The 17,588-nt window shown below is 38.0% G+C and overlaps 1 protein-coding gene across 6 annotated transcripts in view; it reads left to right on the top strand.

Moving 5' to 3' along the window:
* Positions 1–16,804, top strand: part of GPBP1 (GC-rich promoter binding protein 1) — a 35,090-nt gene extending 18,286 nt beyond the window's left edge. For 3 of the 6 annotated variants that reach the window (XM_059873738.1, XM_059873737.1, XM_059873739.1), the window contains exons 5-13: positions 2,620–2,743; positions 3,220–3,443; positions 4,070–4,136; positions 6,270–6,454; positions 7,417–7,557; positions 7,789–7,953; positions 11,641–11,825; positions 15,150–15,252; positions 15,893–16,303. In XM_059873738.1, coding sequence (XP_059729721.1) covers positions 2,620–2,743; positions 3,220–3,443; positions 4,070–4,136; positions 6,270–6,454; positions 7,417–7,557; positions 7,789–7,953; positions 11,641–11,825; positions 15,150–15,252; positions 15,893–16,126 — 1,428 coding nt within the window. In that variant the 3' untranslated portion in view covers positions 16,127–16,303. Of the gene's footprint in view, positions 1–2,619; positions 2,744–3,219; positions 3,444–4,069; positions 4,137–6,269; positions 6,455–7,416; positions 7,558–7,788; positions 7,954–11,640; positions 11,826–15,149; positions 15,253–15,892; positions 16,305–16,327 lie in introns of those variants that run through there. The other 3 variants (XM_059873740.1, XM_059873742.1, XM_059873743.1) reach the window with 2 other exon arrangements.
* The last annotated feature ends 784 nt before the right edge of the window (positions 16,805–17,588 follow it).

Raw genomic sequence — 17,588 nt, 5'->3', positions numbered from 1 at the left:
GTGTATTTTTCCTGTTCTCTTCCGTGATTATAAGCCTCATGGAGTTTAGTTAGATTTCCTTCTCTTTCCAAAACTCCATGTTGTATGTATTACTCTGTTGTAACATTTGCGTGTCCTTGTTGGAATGCACCTTATTTCCCTGTATTACCTGCCCCCTCAATGACAAGCGTTCTGCGATAGACAGCCCATTTGGATTTTAAGCGCTTGAAAAGTCAATGTTTGTAGTTCTTAGTTTACAGAATAAGACTTGTGATTCCTCCACAAGGCAGGTGACAAGTGTTGTGGCTCCTTGTCCCCTCTACTTCCTAAAATAGACTTATTTTCTGCTGTGTATCAAAAAAAGCAGAAGAGTAAAGCAGGTAAGAGGGGTGGAGATGAAGAGGAAGGGGTGAGGAAGGAAAAGGTGTCTCATGTTTTGTGCAGAATGAAGCTGGGGTGAGGCTTTGGTATCAACACCATTTAGACATTTTAAACATTTGAGAAGTAGAAACAGAGCTCTGCTTAGTCAATTTTTATATTCCTGAAGTGTAATCACTTTCAAGGATTGCACCTATAGGACTCTGGTTTTCCCCTTGAGCCCTTGGTAGCTGAGATGTTTTTCCTTACATAGCTCAAGGCTGGCATTATAGAAACCTGCTACAAGGAAACTGTGATTGTGAATGAGCTTTTTAATGTGACATACAGATTGTAGCTAGATTGAAAGCCATCTCATCTATTGCTGCAGATTTCCATTTAACCGCAAGCTTTTCTCATCTCTCTGTCAACTACCCAGCAAAATCCACCTAAATAGGTGTGTATCTGTCACTCAGTGGGTTTTGTTCAGGTCTGGAGCTAATGTGTTTGTGTCAGTGCAGTATTACAGATGGGCAGGTGGAATGGGAAGGTGTTGTGAATAGTGAAACCATTTTGGGACATGGACAGAACTTTGAAGAAAGTATTGCTGTGAAAAGGGTATGGGAATGTTGCAGATGGATAAAGTAAATTTTACAAGTTCTCTTTTGCTTCTTGTTAAGCAGTTAAACTTCCTGTATTTCTTAAAATCTATGCCATTTCTATTCCTTTTTCTTGATTGGCTGAACTGTGTCAGATAATTTTTCTTTACAGAAGTTGCCAGTAAATTTCCTTTTGATTACAAAGCTTACTGTCATCTCTGCCTTGAGAGGCTTCATAGGCAGGTATCTCCATCGTGTGGGGAAAATGCAAACTGCATGATCTTTGCACACTGTTTAGAAGCATCAGATTTCTTTATAGCATGTACAACTCAAACAGAATATATAAAATGCTGTCAGGTATACTTTGTAAAAATGTTGATTGTTTTGAAGTTAATACAAAAAAAGAAACTTAAATTCCAAAAGCAATATTAAGAGGTTGTTGTACGTAAATGAACACATGAAGTATCTTCTAAAATTTTACCTAAGATTGGCAGATCTAGTGCTTTCTGAAATTTTTGGCAGCTCAGTCAAAACCTGTTTAAGGATTTTCTTTCACTTAAATATTTATATTAATTTGGTAATTCTAGAAGTACTTTTATTGTAACAATTTTTTGTAGTCTTCTGGTTTTGCTCTCTCCAAGGAGAGTTTGTCAAGTAATTCATGTTCCTGGTCTCAGAGTGAGAGGATAGTCTCTGTACATTTGACTTCTAAAAACTGACAATCTAAAAATACCTGCTTTGATTTTTAAATATACACTTATTTGAGTTTGAATTTTAAACAGTGAATATTGAACAGTACCTTGAGCTTCACAAGGGCATTTTCCATAGAGCTTTGGGTATCTTTTTTTGTGTGTGTGATTTCCTCTGTGGGTTAGGTGGGAAGAAGGAAGTGTTTTTATAGGTACACCCAGAGAGAACTTATAAGGAAGACTTGGGTTGTGTAAGGAAAGGCGTTTTTTGGTTTAATCTGTTTAGGTATGAATTCTAGACAGGATGTGGTTTGATTTCTTGGTGCTATTCTCAAGATAAGATTTTAGTTAACTACTTCCTACTGATGTATTAAAGATTTATTTCCTTAAAATTTCTCTAATGTGTGCTTATAAGCTGAAAATTTGAAGTATCTTTGTGAATTTGGATGCTTCTGATTCTAGATTTTACTAGTATTTCATAACCACTTGTATTTGCCTTTTTAAGTTGTAATGACAGGATTAATGAATTAGGCTTTGTTTGGGTATAGCTGCCTGGGGTGGAAGGGTTTCTTTGCTTTCTATGGAATGCCTGTATGTCGTCTCTGAAAATCCACATTAAGATCCCAGACTTCTTGGCCTTCCAAATTGTGATATTCTGTCCTTTCTTATCTTTTAAAATTTTTTTTCTTCTGCTGCAACACGTGCCACTTGTGCTCTGTTTTGCTGCCAAAACAAAGTAGACACTTCCTACCTTGTGTCACAGGCATGTTTCAGTGTCCAGGACTGTTTCAATGTCCTGGAGCAGAAGATGCAGCTTCCACTTTGTTAGCCTGAGAGATGGTGACACAGCTCTGCATGTGAGGACTGCTGCATTGTCTGTCATTTAAAGTTCTTGTAATAATGAATTATATATACCATCAACAATGTGCATGTTACAGTTCTGATGATTAAATTGTTAGTAATCAGATCTCAGGTCTACCACTTATGCTCCTTTGCAGTCATCACTGAATTTTGAGAAACATTCTGAAAATTTTTCATGGACAGAGGATCGTTATGAAGCAAATCGCAGAAGACACAATTCTTCGGAAGGGTTTGATCCTAACACTGGAAGGCCAGATGGAGGTATAAATTATGGAACATTGTGAATATGTTTGTGTCATTTCTTTTGTAGCACTAGCTAGAAAGGAAGTCTGATGATGACAGCTCACGTGTGCTAAATTCTGTTTCCGCGGTGAAAGAGTGGTAATGGAAAGACACATCTGGGAGAGGATGTGAGAACCAAGGATTGGTTAAAGTAATGAGATTCCAGGTGTATTTCTCTCTTCAGTAGAATAAGGGTGTTAATACTCTAGCCAACAACATTGAAATGAGTAGCCTGAAAACGAGGTTGACTTGTTGTAGCATTGGCTGGCTATTTTCTCTTTGGCACTGTTTTGTGAGATCCTTCTCTGCTGCTTATGTGAATGAAAACTTGTTTCCTGTGCTACTGTATCCCAGTGTATAGGGCTTGTGATTTAACTTTTTTAACAATTCTGCAGAGTAAAATATTATTTTTAAATGGTTTGTAATTAAGTTTTTTTTAAATTTAAAAATCCAAGGGCATTATGGCCGAAAAGAGAGGAATGGTTGGCGTTCACAAGGCAAAAATGGTCCAGAAAATATAAACCAACGTGGAGGGTACCATGGTGGAGGTTTCCGTACTCGTAGCAGCACTTTCCGTTGTGGAAAAGGCCAGGGACTGCATGAAAACAGTGTACTTGATAATGAAACCCGCAAAAAGGAAGACAAAGAAGTACCCAACCAGTTTGAAGCTGAGGATTTTGTAAGTAAATTGTAATTACAATTAAAAAGGTTTCATTTTATCTGCAAGTACCATTTTGTCCATTACAAGTCGCTTCATGAGATTTCACCTATTTCAGATCATCATGTAAGGGATTTTCTGTAGGTAAGGGAGTGTTAGTAGTTTGTCAAATAGCTTGTTTCTCATTTTATATCCAGATTTTTCACTATACGCTTATTATTGTTACTTGTGTATTTAAGTGAAACTACAGTTGGATTCCCATCTGCTGTGGTATGTGTATGTATTAAATTCTACCCAGTTACCTTATTGGAATCTGAAATAGTAAAGTAATTTTCATGCCTGTGGCCTTCTGAGCTCTTGTCCTTTAACCTACAGTTACAATGTAAGGGGAAGGGTGATCTTACTCTTTGAAGAAACATACATTGCTGTTTTTTTTTTTCTCTGCTGCTGTCATGTAATGGCATTGGCTACTGGCTGAGATATTTTATTGGAGAAGAGAAACAAGTGAGCATTGTCTTGTTTGGTTTGTGGGGGAGGTGTTTAGTCTGTCAGCAGAGGTCATGTGGCCGGTGTTGTTGTGATTCTTTAGTTCATTCATCCCACAGTTCAAGGGTTACTTTTTTAATAATGACAAAACTTTCTTTCAGCCATCTTTAAACCCTGAATATGAGAGGGAACCAAACCAGAATAAGTCTCTAGCTGCAGGTGTGTGGGGTGAGTATTTTTGATGATTTTACATGCAAAAACGTAGCAGAGATCTGAAGTTGTTTTATTTGAAACACTAGCCTCTAGTGTTACAAATTAACACTAGAATTATAAAGGTATAGATTAGGAAGACTTCAATATTATTACAGTGTTGGTATCTTTTTGTTAAAGGATAACACTTCCATATGTTTATCAGTCAGCTAGTCTGCTGCAACAGCTAATACTGTTTCCCAGAACAGGTATGACATCTTCACATCTTTTTTTGTAAAGATGTCAAGAAATCTTTCATCTTTATTTTCAAGAGGAAGTGCAATGAAGGTTGGTCACCTAAATTAGTGGTATTGATTGCTAGCTGAAGACTTTGTAAAATGTGTTGGAAGAATTTAGAGAGAAACCTGGGAGAGCTGGAAGAGTAGGTTAGCTTGCAGAGATTTAAGGTCTCTTTCTGGAAGCAAATGTCTTATACTATTGGTTGTGTTTGTGTATTATTTGTATGACAAATACAATTCTGAGCATGAGCATTGAACAGACCTGCAGGCATGATTGTTTTCTCATCCTCACCTGATTATGTTTGGCTAACACTTTACAATTCTAATGGGCTTTATGTAATCAATTGTTTACCCCTGAGAAGGTGGTAGCTTTAGATGGCAGGGGTTTTAAAGCAAATACTCTCAAAATAAGAATATTTCTCTTTATTTAAAAAGAATTAATTAAACATAAAAACTTCTACTTGTCTACTTAAACTACTGCTAATATTGAGATTTTAAAGGTATTTAAATTTGCTGTTTCTTTTTCTCATACTTAACAAGTATTTTTTGCATTCTAAAGTAATAATAGATATAGGCCAACCCCTCAATAGAAATATCTAATTGCTGTAAACCTTTGCAGCATCATAAATAATTGGACAGCTTTCTGGTTTTTTTGTTGCTAGCAGCTTTCATGTGATAATATATTTTTCAACAAAAGAGTCTTGTTTTGTAATTAAAAAACTAAAATTTAGGCTGTTATTATTCCCTTTAGAAGGAAAAGATATTCAGAATAGAGGAGTATTACAATCCCTTCTAATATCTGTTAAAAATGTAGGCTTCTCTTAGATTCCATTTTACTTTGTGCATATGTGATGGGAGCCTGTAAATATTATGAAAAATCTTGTCAGGAGGTTTAATGAGAATGAAGCTTACAGTTATGGTAACTATTTTATAGCACCTACCTGCTAAACAAAGCAAAAGTTATGTATTCTTTTAAGATAGTGTGTTTTTTTTTTTTTTTTTTTTTTTTTTTTTTTTTTTTTTTTTTTTTTTTAAACAGAGGCTCTTTTAACAGACTGTGTGAAGTAGAATTGCTTGCAGGGAGAGGAGATAGTCCTTGAAAAGGCTCTTAATGTTGGAATGCATGTACAAAAAATATACTTTTTTACTTTTTGGAAATTTTAGAACTGTTTTTAATGGACATTCCTTAATACTGCTAAGTGGCAGTTTATTTAGTTTGATGGCTGACTGTACGTCTCCTAATTTGCTCTCCAGTGAACATGGAAATTTTGTCCTGTTATGTCCATCTGAAGCATGGAGGTGGAGAAACTGGTCATTGCCATGGTCTAATGTGTAGTGCACATCTTGTCTCATTTTATAGAACCTCATTGCAGAGCTCTAAACTAACCTGTTAATAAATATATAACTAATTATTCTTTAAATATATAACTAATTATTCTTTAGGAAACCTTAAGGGGAATATGAAAGCCGTAAGCCTCTTTGAAGTTTGAGTAACTATCAACAACTAACACTGTTTTGATTGTAGAATTGCTATGCAGCAGTCTCTTGAAGTGTGTAGCAGGTTTCTTTGAAGAATATATTTTCTTTCAAAAAGTGCAATTCCTGCATAGCCAAGTGAAATATTTTTAAAGTTATGACTGTAGAAAATGGAACAGAACCTGTGTTTTTTCCAGGTTTGCACAGTATGTTATTTGTGGAACTAATACTAATTTAAGTTCCTGATTTATGCCTGTTTGCTCTGGATCATATGGCTGTCCAGTACCTTATGAACTGAAAACTAGTGAGATTATGTACACGGGCACACACACACACACACACACACACACATACACACACACATATCTGTATACATACCCTTCTTTTTTTCTTCCAGAGTACCCTTTAAATCCTAAATCTAGATCTCAGAGAATGCTGGTCATTAAAAAAGGCAGTGCAAAAGAACTGCGGATGTCTGGATTCCCAGTAGTGGGAAGTCTTCACCCGCAGCCAGTAAGGAATGGAACTGGCACAAGTGTTTATAAAGGCTTAGTTCCCAAACCTGTCACTCCACCTGCAAAGGTAAGTATTGGATACCAGTATTATAAAAAACATGCCTAGAAAAATCATGCTGTAATTCTCAATGTGTTTATTTAATCCCTGAGAATACTGTTCCTAGATTATCATATATTCAACACTTGCAAAATGCAACATACCCAAAAATGAATAGAGACAACTTTTTTGAATATTTCTTTCTAAAGTATAATTTAGTTTCTCTTTGCTTCTCATCTACTACTTTTGAGAAGTGCAGCAGTACAAGTGAGATTAAAAATGGTGTTTTTAACTTGTAGAATAGCAAGTATTTTGCATATATAATTTCAACAGAACAAAATTAGGTACGTGGTAGAAAGGTATAGTCAGCATAGTAATATCTTCTGAATTTATCTCATTTATAGGCAGAGATAACATTATAACCTAGTAGTATCATTCTGGTCTCTTTCCAAATGCAACTTTCCATTTGCATAATCACAGAATATTCTGAGCTGGAAGGGACCCACAAGAATCGTCGAGCACAGCTCTTAAGTGAATGGTCCATATGGACTTCAAACCCATGACCCTGGCATTATTATCACCAGGCTCTGACCAACTGAGCTATTCTCACTGGCTTCATCTCTATTTTTTTTTGTTTCAGGAATTTTTCTGTGGTCTTGAGAGCATATGATGGATTGGTTCTTAACTCTGTAACATTTTGAATCTAAAATAATACTTTCAGCTGTTGAAGTCCCATATTTCATTTTTGATACCACAAATATGAGGATCTTAATTGTTTTGAAATTTTAGTTTTTATATAAACAGCGTGAACAGTATTTATGAGCAGATGAATTGCTCATAAACAGGCTCTTTTCCACAAGAAAACAGATGTTTGCACTACATTAAGGTTGCAGTTATGATTTCCTTTTGCTTAATCATTTTTCTGAAGCTTCTTGAAAAGAATCCTTTTGTAGTTAATGACTCTTTATATCTCTGTTTATTCTTCTGTCTAGCCCACACAGTGGAAAAGCCAAGCAAAAGAAAATAAACTTGGGAATACATTTCCTCATGAATCTGCATATGGTGTTGGCAGTTTCAGTCCTTTCAAATCAGCTGTCAAGGCATTTGCTGTAACACAAAATTCAGTGAAAGAGGTAAAGTAGTAGTTGTAGTTAAATTTTTAAAACATTTAGTTTGCTAAGTGAGGATGGGCAGTAAATTTTATACAGAATTGTATGAAATATGTTTTTTTGGAACTTAATGTTTGGGAAAGGTGGAATGCACATCATCGGCCTCAAAGTACTGCAGTTTCCCTTTGTAGGTTCCGTCCTGTACTAAATGAGCACACTTCTAACATTCTTTCTTTTTCTGACTTCCTTCACTAGTGTATTCGGTCAAATTCTTCATCTCCTGTTGACAAATCTGGTCAGCTTCGTTTAACAAAATTGACAAGAATGCGGACTGATAAGAAGAGTGAATTTTTGAAAGCATTGAAAAGAGATAGAGTGAAAGACGAACATGAAAATGAGAATCATGATGGGCAAGAGAAGGTAAGTTTGTTCAAATTTACTGCAGATCCAGAAGATTACAGACAAACTATATGCTACTTATTTTGCTGTAAATAGCTATTAAGTAATGGTCTTGGATCCCTAAATGAAGGAAAGGAATTTCCTTCAATTTCGATGAATTTAAAAACATTGTTCCAAGTACTACTCTTCCTCCAGTGCTGCTTTGTAGTTTCTTTTTGTCTTTCTGCAGTATCTGTTAGTGCATGTTCATGACTTAAGTACTTGTGTCTTTTTAGCAACAATAAAAAGGATAAATTAGGCTTAGTAAACAAACCTAATCATATATGAATTTATGTTGGAAAAGACTTTTGAGATCGAGTCCAACCATTAACAGTACTGTCAAGACTGCAAGTAAACTGTGTCTTCAAGTGTCATATCTAAATGGCTTTTAAATACCTCCAGAGATGGTGACTTAGCCACTTCCCTGGACAGCCCATTCTAGTGCTTGACTACCCTTCCTGTGGTAGAGAGTCTTCCTGTGAAGAAAGTCTTCCTGTGTCTAACCTGAATCTCCCCTGACACAACTTGAGGCCATTTCTTGTGTCCTGTCATGGTGTTGGCCCATCCCCACCTGGCCACATCCTCCTTTCAGGCAGTGGTAGAGAGTGATAGGGTCACCCCTGAGCCTCCTTTTCTCCAGGGCAAACACCCCCAGCTCCCTCAGCTGCTCCTCACAGGACTGGTGCTCCAGACCCTGCCCCAGCTCCATTGCCCTTCTCTGGACTCTCTCCAGTTCCTCAGTGCCTTTCTTGCAGGGAGGGCCCAGAGCTGGACACAGCACTCGAGATGTGCCCTCAGCAGTGCCCAGCACAGGGGGACAATCCCTGCCCTGGCCCTGCTGGCCACACCATGGCTACTCCAGGCCAGGATGCCATTGGCCTTCTTGGCCACCTGGGCACACCCTGGCTCATGTTCAGCTGCTGTCACCAGCACCCCCAGCTCCTTTCCAGCCATTCTGCCCCAGCCTGTGGCACTGCCTGGGGCTGTTGTGACCCAAGGACAGGACCTGGCACTGGGCCTTGTTGAATCTCACTCAATTTGCCTTGGACTGTTGATCCAGCCTGTCCAGATCTCTCTGCAGAGCCTTCTGTCCTCCAGCAGATCAGAATGCCCACCCAGGGACTTTGGTGTCACCTATAAACTGACTGAGGTGCACTTGTCAAATCATGGTTAAAGTGGTCAGTACTGAGCCCTGGGGAGCCCCACTCATGACCGGCCACCAGCTGAAAATAGCTCCACTCACCACCACTCTCTGGGCTCAGCCATCTAGGCAGTTTTTACCCAGTGAAAAGTGTCCCTGTCTAAGCCATGGGCTGTCAGCTTCTGCAGAATTCTCTGGGATACTGTGTCAAAGAAAGGCTCTATTGATGTTCAAGCAGAAAACATCCACAACCTTTTCTTCATCCACTAAGCAGTCGCCTGGTCATAGAAGGAGATGAGGTTGGCCAAGCAGGACCTGTCTTTCCCAAACCTGTGCTGGCTGGGCTTGATCCCCTGGTTGTCCTGCATGTGTTGTGTGATGGCACTCACAGTGATCTGCCCCATGACCTTTCTTGGTACCATGGCGAGTCTGACATGCCCGTAGTTCCCTGGAATCTCCTTCCAATACTTTTTGCAAGTGAGTGTCACATTTTCCAACCTCCACTTGCCTGGGACCTCCCTGATAATCCAGGGCTGCTGGTAAATGATGGAAGGTATCTCAGTGAACTGCCACCTCCCTCTGTACTATTGTGTGAATCCCACCTAGTCCCACCAGACTTGTGGAGGGCAGTGTTTCATACCCTGGCTGCTAGTTATCCTACAAAACAAAGAAGTTTGTTCTGCTTCTCAAACCATTTCCTTTCTAATTAGTGTTTAGGTAGTCAGAAGTTCTCTATTCTTGGTCTAATCATAGGAGCAATAGCTCAATATATGCATAAACCACTGGTTCTAAGTAATTGAGAACTTGAAGGTCTATGATGGCTGTGTATAAAATGCGTCAGGTTTCTTTCAGTCTTAATTGATTTATGCAGTATTTGATTGATGCTAGAGAATATTTGTGTTAAATGCTACCAGGCACCAAGTTGTTATAGAAGTTATCATAGTCCAAGTGAAGATAAGTATTTTATTATTCAGAATGAGGTGATTACAATCCTGTTTGCTGTAAATGAGTGGTTTAAAATGTCTTATTAAAACAAAAAATCCCATAAATTAGAAATCAGCCAGATAAACAAGTTATTTTGAGGAAGCGATATAAGGCTTCTGAGGTACTAAAAAGGAAACAGTACCAGTTTACATTGCTCATAAAAGTGGGGCTGACTTTACTGACCCTGATCCTATTTCAGGCAAAATGCAATTTGCTGTAATGGTACTGTGTAACTTACCTGTAAGTGTGTACTAAGAAAAGCCTACATCTTTTCATTGGGTATTCTGTGACTGAGTGCTCTGAGATGGATACTGGGGATAACTTTGTTCATGTGTTCAGGAAATATACAAAAATTTTGATTTAAGATTAGAAAGATCTTAGGAACCATCTAGAGATTCAGATTAATGAAATAATGAGGCAAATTGTACTCAGCAGCTGAATCACACTTGTAAGAAGCTGTTTTGCCCTCTATATATTAGAACTACTTAGTAAATGTATAAATTTTTCTTGGTATTATATGACATCTTCTTCAGGCATATACTGTAACAGCTTAATGTATGTTTACTGGGATATGTGTTCTTAACAATATCTTGCTGAGTGTTCTAATATTTCTGAAAGCAGACAACATGTGAGTGGGAAGGAAGTGATGGTGGTGTTGATCCTGTGCTCTGGAGGATGATTTCTTACAGGTGCAGAAAAGTGCATTATTTCCTCCTGCTATGGCTAACACTGTTACATGCCCAGTTTGGGGATTTTGTTATTGAGAAGGTGTTAACTATCTAATGATTGTACTCTTCTTTGTTTTTACAGTTTAGACTTCTGAGGCTATTTGTCTCATTCATAAATATGAATTACAGGTTGCTGAATGAGTAGAGTAGAAAGAAATACCTCATGTTTATAGACTAGAGACCTTTTAATCTTTGAGTGAACCTGAACAGTCGGCTTTGTGAATAAATTTTCTTCCTGATTTGTATTTAATGTCTAGTAATTTACAGTTGCTGTTCACAGCAGCCTGAGAAGCTGTGGTTGAGTGCATGTATGTAAGTGAGCTTGTCTGAATTTAAAGAGCAGTATGCAGTCTTTCTGAATTCGTGGCAGAGAATTTGCTATTTGAGATATGGGTGTTGTGACCTGTCCCTTAGCTAAGTAAACTGGAGAACTCATATACTTTCAGACTTCTTCTGCCCATACAGCTCTGATATTTAATTAGGAACAGTAAAAATTCAAGAGACTGTTATTTCTGTAAGTATGAAGAACAGCTGAAGTACATTTGAATTTTAAGATAGGTGTGAAACTTTGCAGAAAAAAAATCTGGGGCAAAGCGTGTGAGTTGCTTTCTGCATTAATCAGTAGCATATCTTAGGAATTCTGTACCATGCAGGTATTGCAAACACCAGAACAGAATTACCCATGAAGTACAGAATCTCTCCATTTAAACTTAATTTAAACTAAACCAAACTACTGAATTGCAGTACTTGTGGATATTTACTTGTGGATGGAATTCTCTTTTACACTTTGTAATGTTAAATTATTTTTGTATTTAGGATGCTGAGTCCTTCAGCTTGCATAACAGCAACAGTCCTCATCGTGAGAGAGATATAAACCGAAACTTTGAAAATGAGATTCCGCAGGAGAATGGCAATGCTTCAATTACACCTCAGCAGATCATTCAGTCTTCAGCTTTCCCTCAGGCAAATGTTCTTTCAAGCTCACTTGAGGCAGAGCATAGGTATGTACTGTATAAAACATAAAGAGTGTTCCTTCATGGTAACTGAGCATTTTCATAAATTCTTACTTGTTCAGAAGTCAGAATCTGAAAACTAAGAAAACGTAAAATGTCTTGAGTAATGTAAAATTTATCTTTTAGACATGTACTAATTTAATATTAGATGTACTTTGTTTCTTAGACCTGTGTATTGATTTACATCCAGTTTTTAAATAAAGTTTATTTCTTAATAAAGAATATAGCAAACTACATAATGACTTCATCCCTCTAATTTTGGTCTAGGTGTCTGGGAGAAACAATACATGTAATTGCTGTTTGTATTAAAAATATTTTAAATGCTGCATTTTATATAAAACTTCAGTGACCTTTTCATCATTATTAAAGTAGTTAATTATTTTTGTAGCTGTCCTGTTGACAATATTAGTGATATCACAAGACAGTCCACTGGAAGGATTGAAACAATTAAATTTTCCCAGTAATCCAACTGCAGTAGCATATGAGAATGATGCTGCTGGATAATCATGACCCAATCTTCTGTCAGATTCTTATGGTTTAGACAGATTTTTTTTTTTTTTGGTGATAGAATCTATACATTGGACTAGACAACTCTTCATTTTGTAGTGCCTGTAGAAGAAACTTTCATTTCCTCTTACTCCTCCTAAGTAACAACAGTACAAAGCACTCTGCTCTGTTCCTTTTTTCCCACCATTGGCAACATCATTGCCATAAGTGACACCAGGTGGGATGAGTTCTGTCACCGGAGCGTTGTGGATGGTGGCAGGCTCCTCAGGAGGCACAGGCAGCAGGAGAGGTGGGGGAGTGGTGTTGTATCTAATGGATGTGCTGGAATATATGGAGCTTGTGGCTAGTGATGGCATGGTTAAGGGCCTCTGGATAAGGATTAAGGAGCAAACAAAAAAAGCAGATGTCATTGTTGGAGTCTGCTGTAGGCCGCTCACACAGGATGATGACACTGACTGTCCTTTAAGGAGCTAAGGAACACCTCTAAATGAACTGCTGCTGTCCTAATGGGGAACTTCAACTTGCCAGATATTAATTTGGAATACCAAAAATGGAAAATGGTGCTTGCCATTGTAGGGAGAAAATCTGTGACTTTCAGAAAGAGAGAATGTTCTTCATCCAGAGGATAGCTGGGCACTTCAACAGGATCACTAGGAGTGTGATCACAACACCAAGCCTGACAGAGTTCAAGAAGTGTTTGGGCAGTATTCTCAGTCACAGGGTATGATTCTTGGGGTTGTTCTGTTCAGGACCAGGAGCTGGATGCCACGTTCCTTGTGGGTCTCTTCCAATTCAGGATATTCTGGGAGTCTGTGGAATCTGTGGCCACTAGAGGCTCGTGATTTTTTGACTGGCAGATGGGAGTCAAATCTAACTCTTAGTTTTTCAATTCAAATTACTTTAAATAGCCTTGTTAGGATTTTAGGATTTCTGGGCAAAAGTCTTTCTCTTGTGGTATCCCAGAGAGGCTGTGTGTCCATACTGCCACAGCGCTTTGGCTTTGAGCTCAGCACACATGTGGACAGATGTTATGATTAACCTTTCTGAGGTAAATTACACTATGGGTCACCATCTTGGCTCTCAGTTTACTTTTGCATACCTAGTAAAAGTATGGGCACATTTGGTACAAAAGGGCTTCCTTTCTGCTGGGGAAGTTTCCAACATGCAGCAATCCTGTTGGTATCAAGTTGGCTAATCCAAAGTGATTTTTTTATGTAGTTCATACTTCTAACCATTCTAGAATGGTGTCAGTTTAAAGGGACAGTGGTGCTGCTAACATTACAGAATGTTGCTTTGAAGTTAGTTAGCTACTACCCTAAATTTTACTTACATTAACAGAAGCTCTGTAACTGCTGACTTCACTGAATGCAATGCTTATGTCTGAGCTTGCTTGCAGTAAAACTTAAGCTCAACTAACTATCATATAGCTGTATTTAGCACTGTGTTTTTCTGTACAAAATGTTCTCTTAGAGTTTTGGATGACTGGCGAGTATTTTTACTGCATCCTGATTATTTGATTTTCCTGCCTTTTTTGCTTTCCAATTTGGTCCAAATGCAACAGGGGATACAATTTCATTTTCTGTTACTGTCCTACTGACTTTTTTTGAAGCAGAGTAGTGCTTTTCTCCTTCTACAATTCCAGGCTTTTGTTACAGTTCTAAAAATGGTCATTGGTGTCTTTGGTTCCCTGCAAATTTGCCCAGTGCACATCCACTCTGTTGGGATATAGAGTTCTTTGTGGGGAGGATTGGGTTGCTGGACTTTTTTTGCTGATACCTGCCTAAGTGAAGCGCCTGGTATATGGTGTCACCTGTGAGTTTGTCGTATTATTTTAATATATTCACTGTTTTTTAGCTCTTAAGTGTCAGCTTTGGCATACATTTTAGAAGCCTCTTTGTTTTTTGTGAAATAGTTTTAGTCTGTTTTAATGTTTAAGGTCAAAAGATACCTGATTTACCTGAAGAAGGTGCTAATCCTTTTGGAAAAAAATTTGGCAGCAAGCAAACGTAATAACTTCATTGTTAAGTGTCATGGTATCGTCACCCTCAGATAACCCATCTTCATACCATCTCCAAATGAAAAACTACTTTCTTCCAGCTCAGATACTGCCATCCTTCTTTAGGAACTAGCCAAAACATGCTGATTATCACATTCTTTGTATATCTCAGGCTTAGTTACGAGAGGAGTCTTTTCTCCTTCTTTCTTCCCCTTATCCCAAAATCCACTCCTAGCTGTTTGAGCTGAAAAACCAGTATGTGCTTTTGGCCAAGACTCAATTGTAAAGAAGCCTGACAAAGCTCTTGACATTAGCATGTGGTATAAAAAAGAAATCGTATGAGGCCATTGCATCCTGAACTGGTTTCCATCGAGGAACACCACCAGTATTCCTTATGCTTTGCTCTGCTTTGTTATTCAGGAAAACCTGCAGAGTCCTTCAGTGTGTCTTTGTCTCTTTATATTGTTCTCAGGGGAGTGAATACATTGCTGCTTCACTGACAGTTTTAAGTTAAGAAAACACATTCTTACTGTTCTGACACAGATCTCTTGCCTTAGAATGAAGGTATAGTTTTTACCACACATGGTGGTAGAATAGGGTCACCTTTAAGAGACCTGAGAACTCAGGTTCTGTGCTTTACATACCTTTTACAAGACTTTGAATCACACTTACATAAGAGTTTGTTTAAAAATAATAGTGGCTGATTAATCAATGCATTTGTTACAGGTCTTCAGACATGTATGTAGGCAGAGCTTGGAATGTTTGAGTGTGTGTAGCAAATTCCTAATGTTGTCCTTCTTAATTTAAAGGTTGTTAAAGGAAATGGGCTGGCAGGAAGACAGTGAAAATGATGAAACGTGTGCTCCGCTAACTGAGGATGAGATGAGGGAGTTTCAAGTCATTAGTGAACAGGTAAGACTAAGTTAATTTTCCATTATAAACTTGTAGTTGGTTTCCTTAGATGCCTTCCTTTGAGGAGGATCTGCAGTAATTTTGATCATTAGGGATGTTGCTGTTGCAGTACCATTTCAGTACTGTGCTTTTGGGAATATAGTTGCTTCAAAAAAATCAAGTACCAATGCTGACAGCAGGTCAGACCTATTCACAAAGCATCAGGGGAAGGGTGGGGTATACTTTTGGGTAGTTTAAGTATTGTTGGTGGTAGGAGTGCCCAGGCTTTCAAGCTCCTTAGCCTAGCCTAAGGAAAGACAGTCTTCTTTCAAGGTTTTTGTGCAGTTTCCATGCTACTCTGAGACTGCATTTTCTTTTTCGGGAATTGAGAGACATTTAATTTACTAGTAACAAAGTATGAAAAGGTAATCTAGATTTTATTTTTTTTTTTTATTAGGAGTGTTGAGTATATCTGGTGGGGTCAGTGAGAAAGAGTCAGAAACGAGAGTAGTGTGTGGTACTAAATCTGAACATTTGGTAATTCCAATATTATTGGAAATACTAATAATTTAATATTGGAATATTAAACTTTCAAGTGCTTGTGTTAGTGCACTCATTCTGCATGATATTGAAAATGCAATAATTCCTTTCTTTTTTGCAGAATCAACTGTTTCCTTTCTTCAGTGTCTTTGACTTTCCAGTTGCTGAGATACCCATTCCTCTCTGCAGCATCTCTTCTGGGCCCCTTCCCTATTGCCCCTTGCCCTTCTTAGCACAGATGTTTGCAGCACTGTGGGAAAGGGGACTGGATTGCAGGGAGAGACCATTTGGGAGAAAGGATCTCTGGGGCAAGATGTGTGGGGAAATGGGTGAGACCAGGGTGAGCTCTCATTGACTGCAGGAGTTCAGCACAACTGGAGACTCTGGGATACAGGTGGCTGGCCAGAGGTGAAGGCTTGCAGGGGAGTTACCCTTTCTGTGTACATTTGAAAAGCTGTGGATCCAGCGTAGTCCAGAGGTGAAGAGTATTGAATTGCAACAGATTGTTGTGTTTGGCATTTTCTTTCTCTAAATATGTCATGTTTTCACATTTCAGTTACAAAAAAATGGCCTTCGGAAAAACGGCATTTTGAAAAATGGCCTCATCTGTAATTTTCAATTTAGCCCCTGGAAAAATAGCACTTTCAAACCTGCTCTGGAGAATGAGGATTCTGAGACAAGCAGCAGTGATACATCAGATGATGATGATGTGTGAAGACTTCTGTAACACCTGTAGAAGTCCATTTGTTCTTGTGAAGATTTGGGGATGTTTTGTTCAAAAACAAAAATTGTCATTTATGTAGTAACATGCCCACTACAGGAAGAATAATGGGACTTTCCTCTGAAGGAATCAAGGAATGTTTTGTTGGGTGTGTTGAAAATCATTATAAGTTCTCTGTAAATGAATGTTATAGAATGAGGCCTTGTGTTGACCCCGTGTTGACTTCCATCACTGAAGCATTTCTGACTAGCAATGTGACAATGTTCCAAATCAGACTTTCTCACTTAATAATAAAAGCAAAGAATTGTGTAATGTCTTGCAAAGCTTCTGTCTTAAAATGTCTAAGGAGAAAAAGGGCAGCTTGACACAGTGTTTTGCTTGCCAAGTCATTTTTTTCTTACAGTGGAAATCAATGAGTCCACTTTGTACGCAAAAAGGGTAACATGGCATGTTGGCTAAAATGAGCAAAGTGCACTAAAACTCTTTTCCTTAACTAAGTTGTTGAACTGTTCTACAAATAACTGCTCTTTAGCCCTTTGTTGTGGTGTCGTTGTTATTAATGACAAAAGACCCGGATGTTACAGTTCCAAATTCCTAGAATTAACTTTTAAATTGAAAGCTTTAAAGGGTATAGCAAGACCCTTATTCTCACAGTGACTTGGGAGAATAAGTGGGAGAATAAGGAGTTTGATTGTGGAAAAATCATTACACTGACTGGATTTGTCCACTACATGGGAAATAAACTGATTTACAGATTATTGTCTCAGTGCATAGCATCATGGGTATTGTGTTTAAAACAGCTAAATTTGTTTGCATTTATATTACATGTACTTTGGCAGCAATGCAATTGAGCATTTCAGTGCAAGGTAAAAATACTTTCATCACCAGATCTTTTATAGCAGCAGAAGTATATGTGTGCAATAACCACTTCTTTTGCTTACTCAGTGTAAGACTGTGATCTCACATTTAAAAACCAATATTGTATTATTTATAGTTTTATTTGGTTCATTTTAGTTCTTTAAATGTTGTCCACAGCTGTACAAGCTGTGTAGCATTAATTCATAAGCACAACTGCTCTTGGGGATGTCACACAAAT

Source organism: Haemorhous mexicanus, chromosome Z (assembly GCF_027477595.1).
Source record: "Haemorhous mexicanus isolate bHaeMex1 chromosome Z, bHaeMex1.pri, whole genome shotgun sequence".
Lineage (NCBI taxonomy): Eukaryota > Metazoa > Chordata > Aves > Passeriformes > Fringillidae > Haemorhous > Haemorhous mexicanus.
The sequence above is the reverse complement of the archived record's forward strand: the minus strand, read 5'-3'. Positions and strand labels throughout refer to the sequence as shown.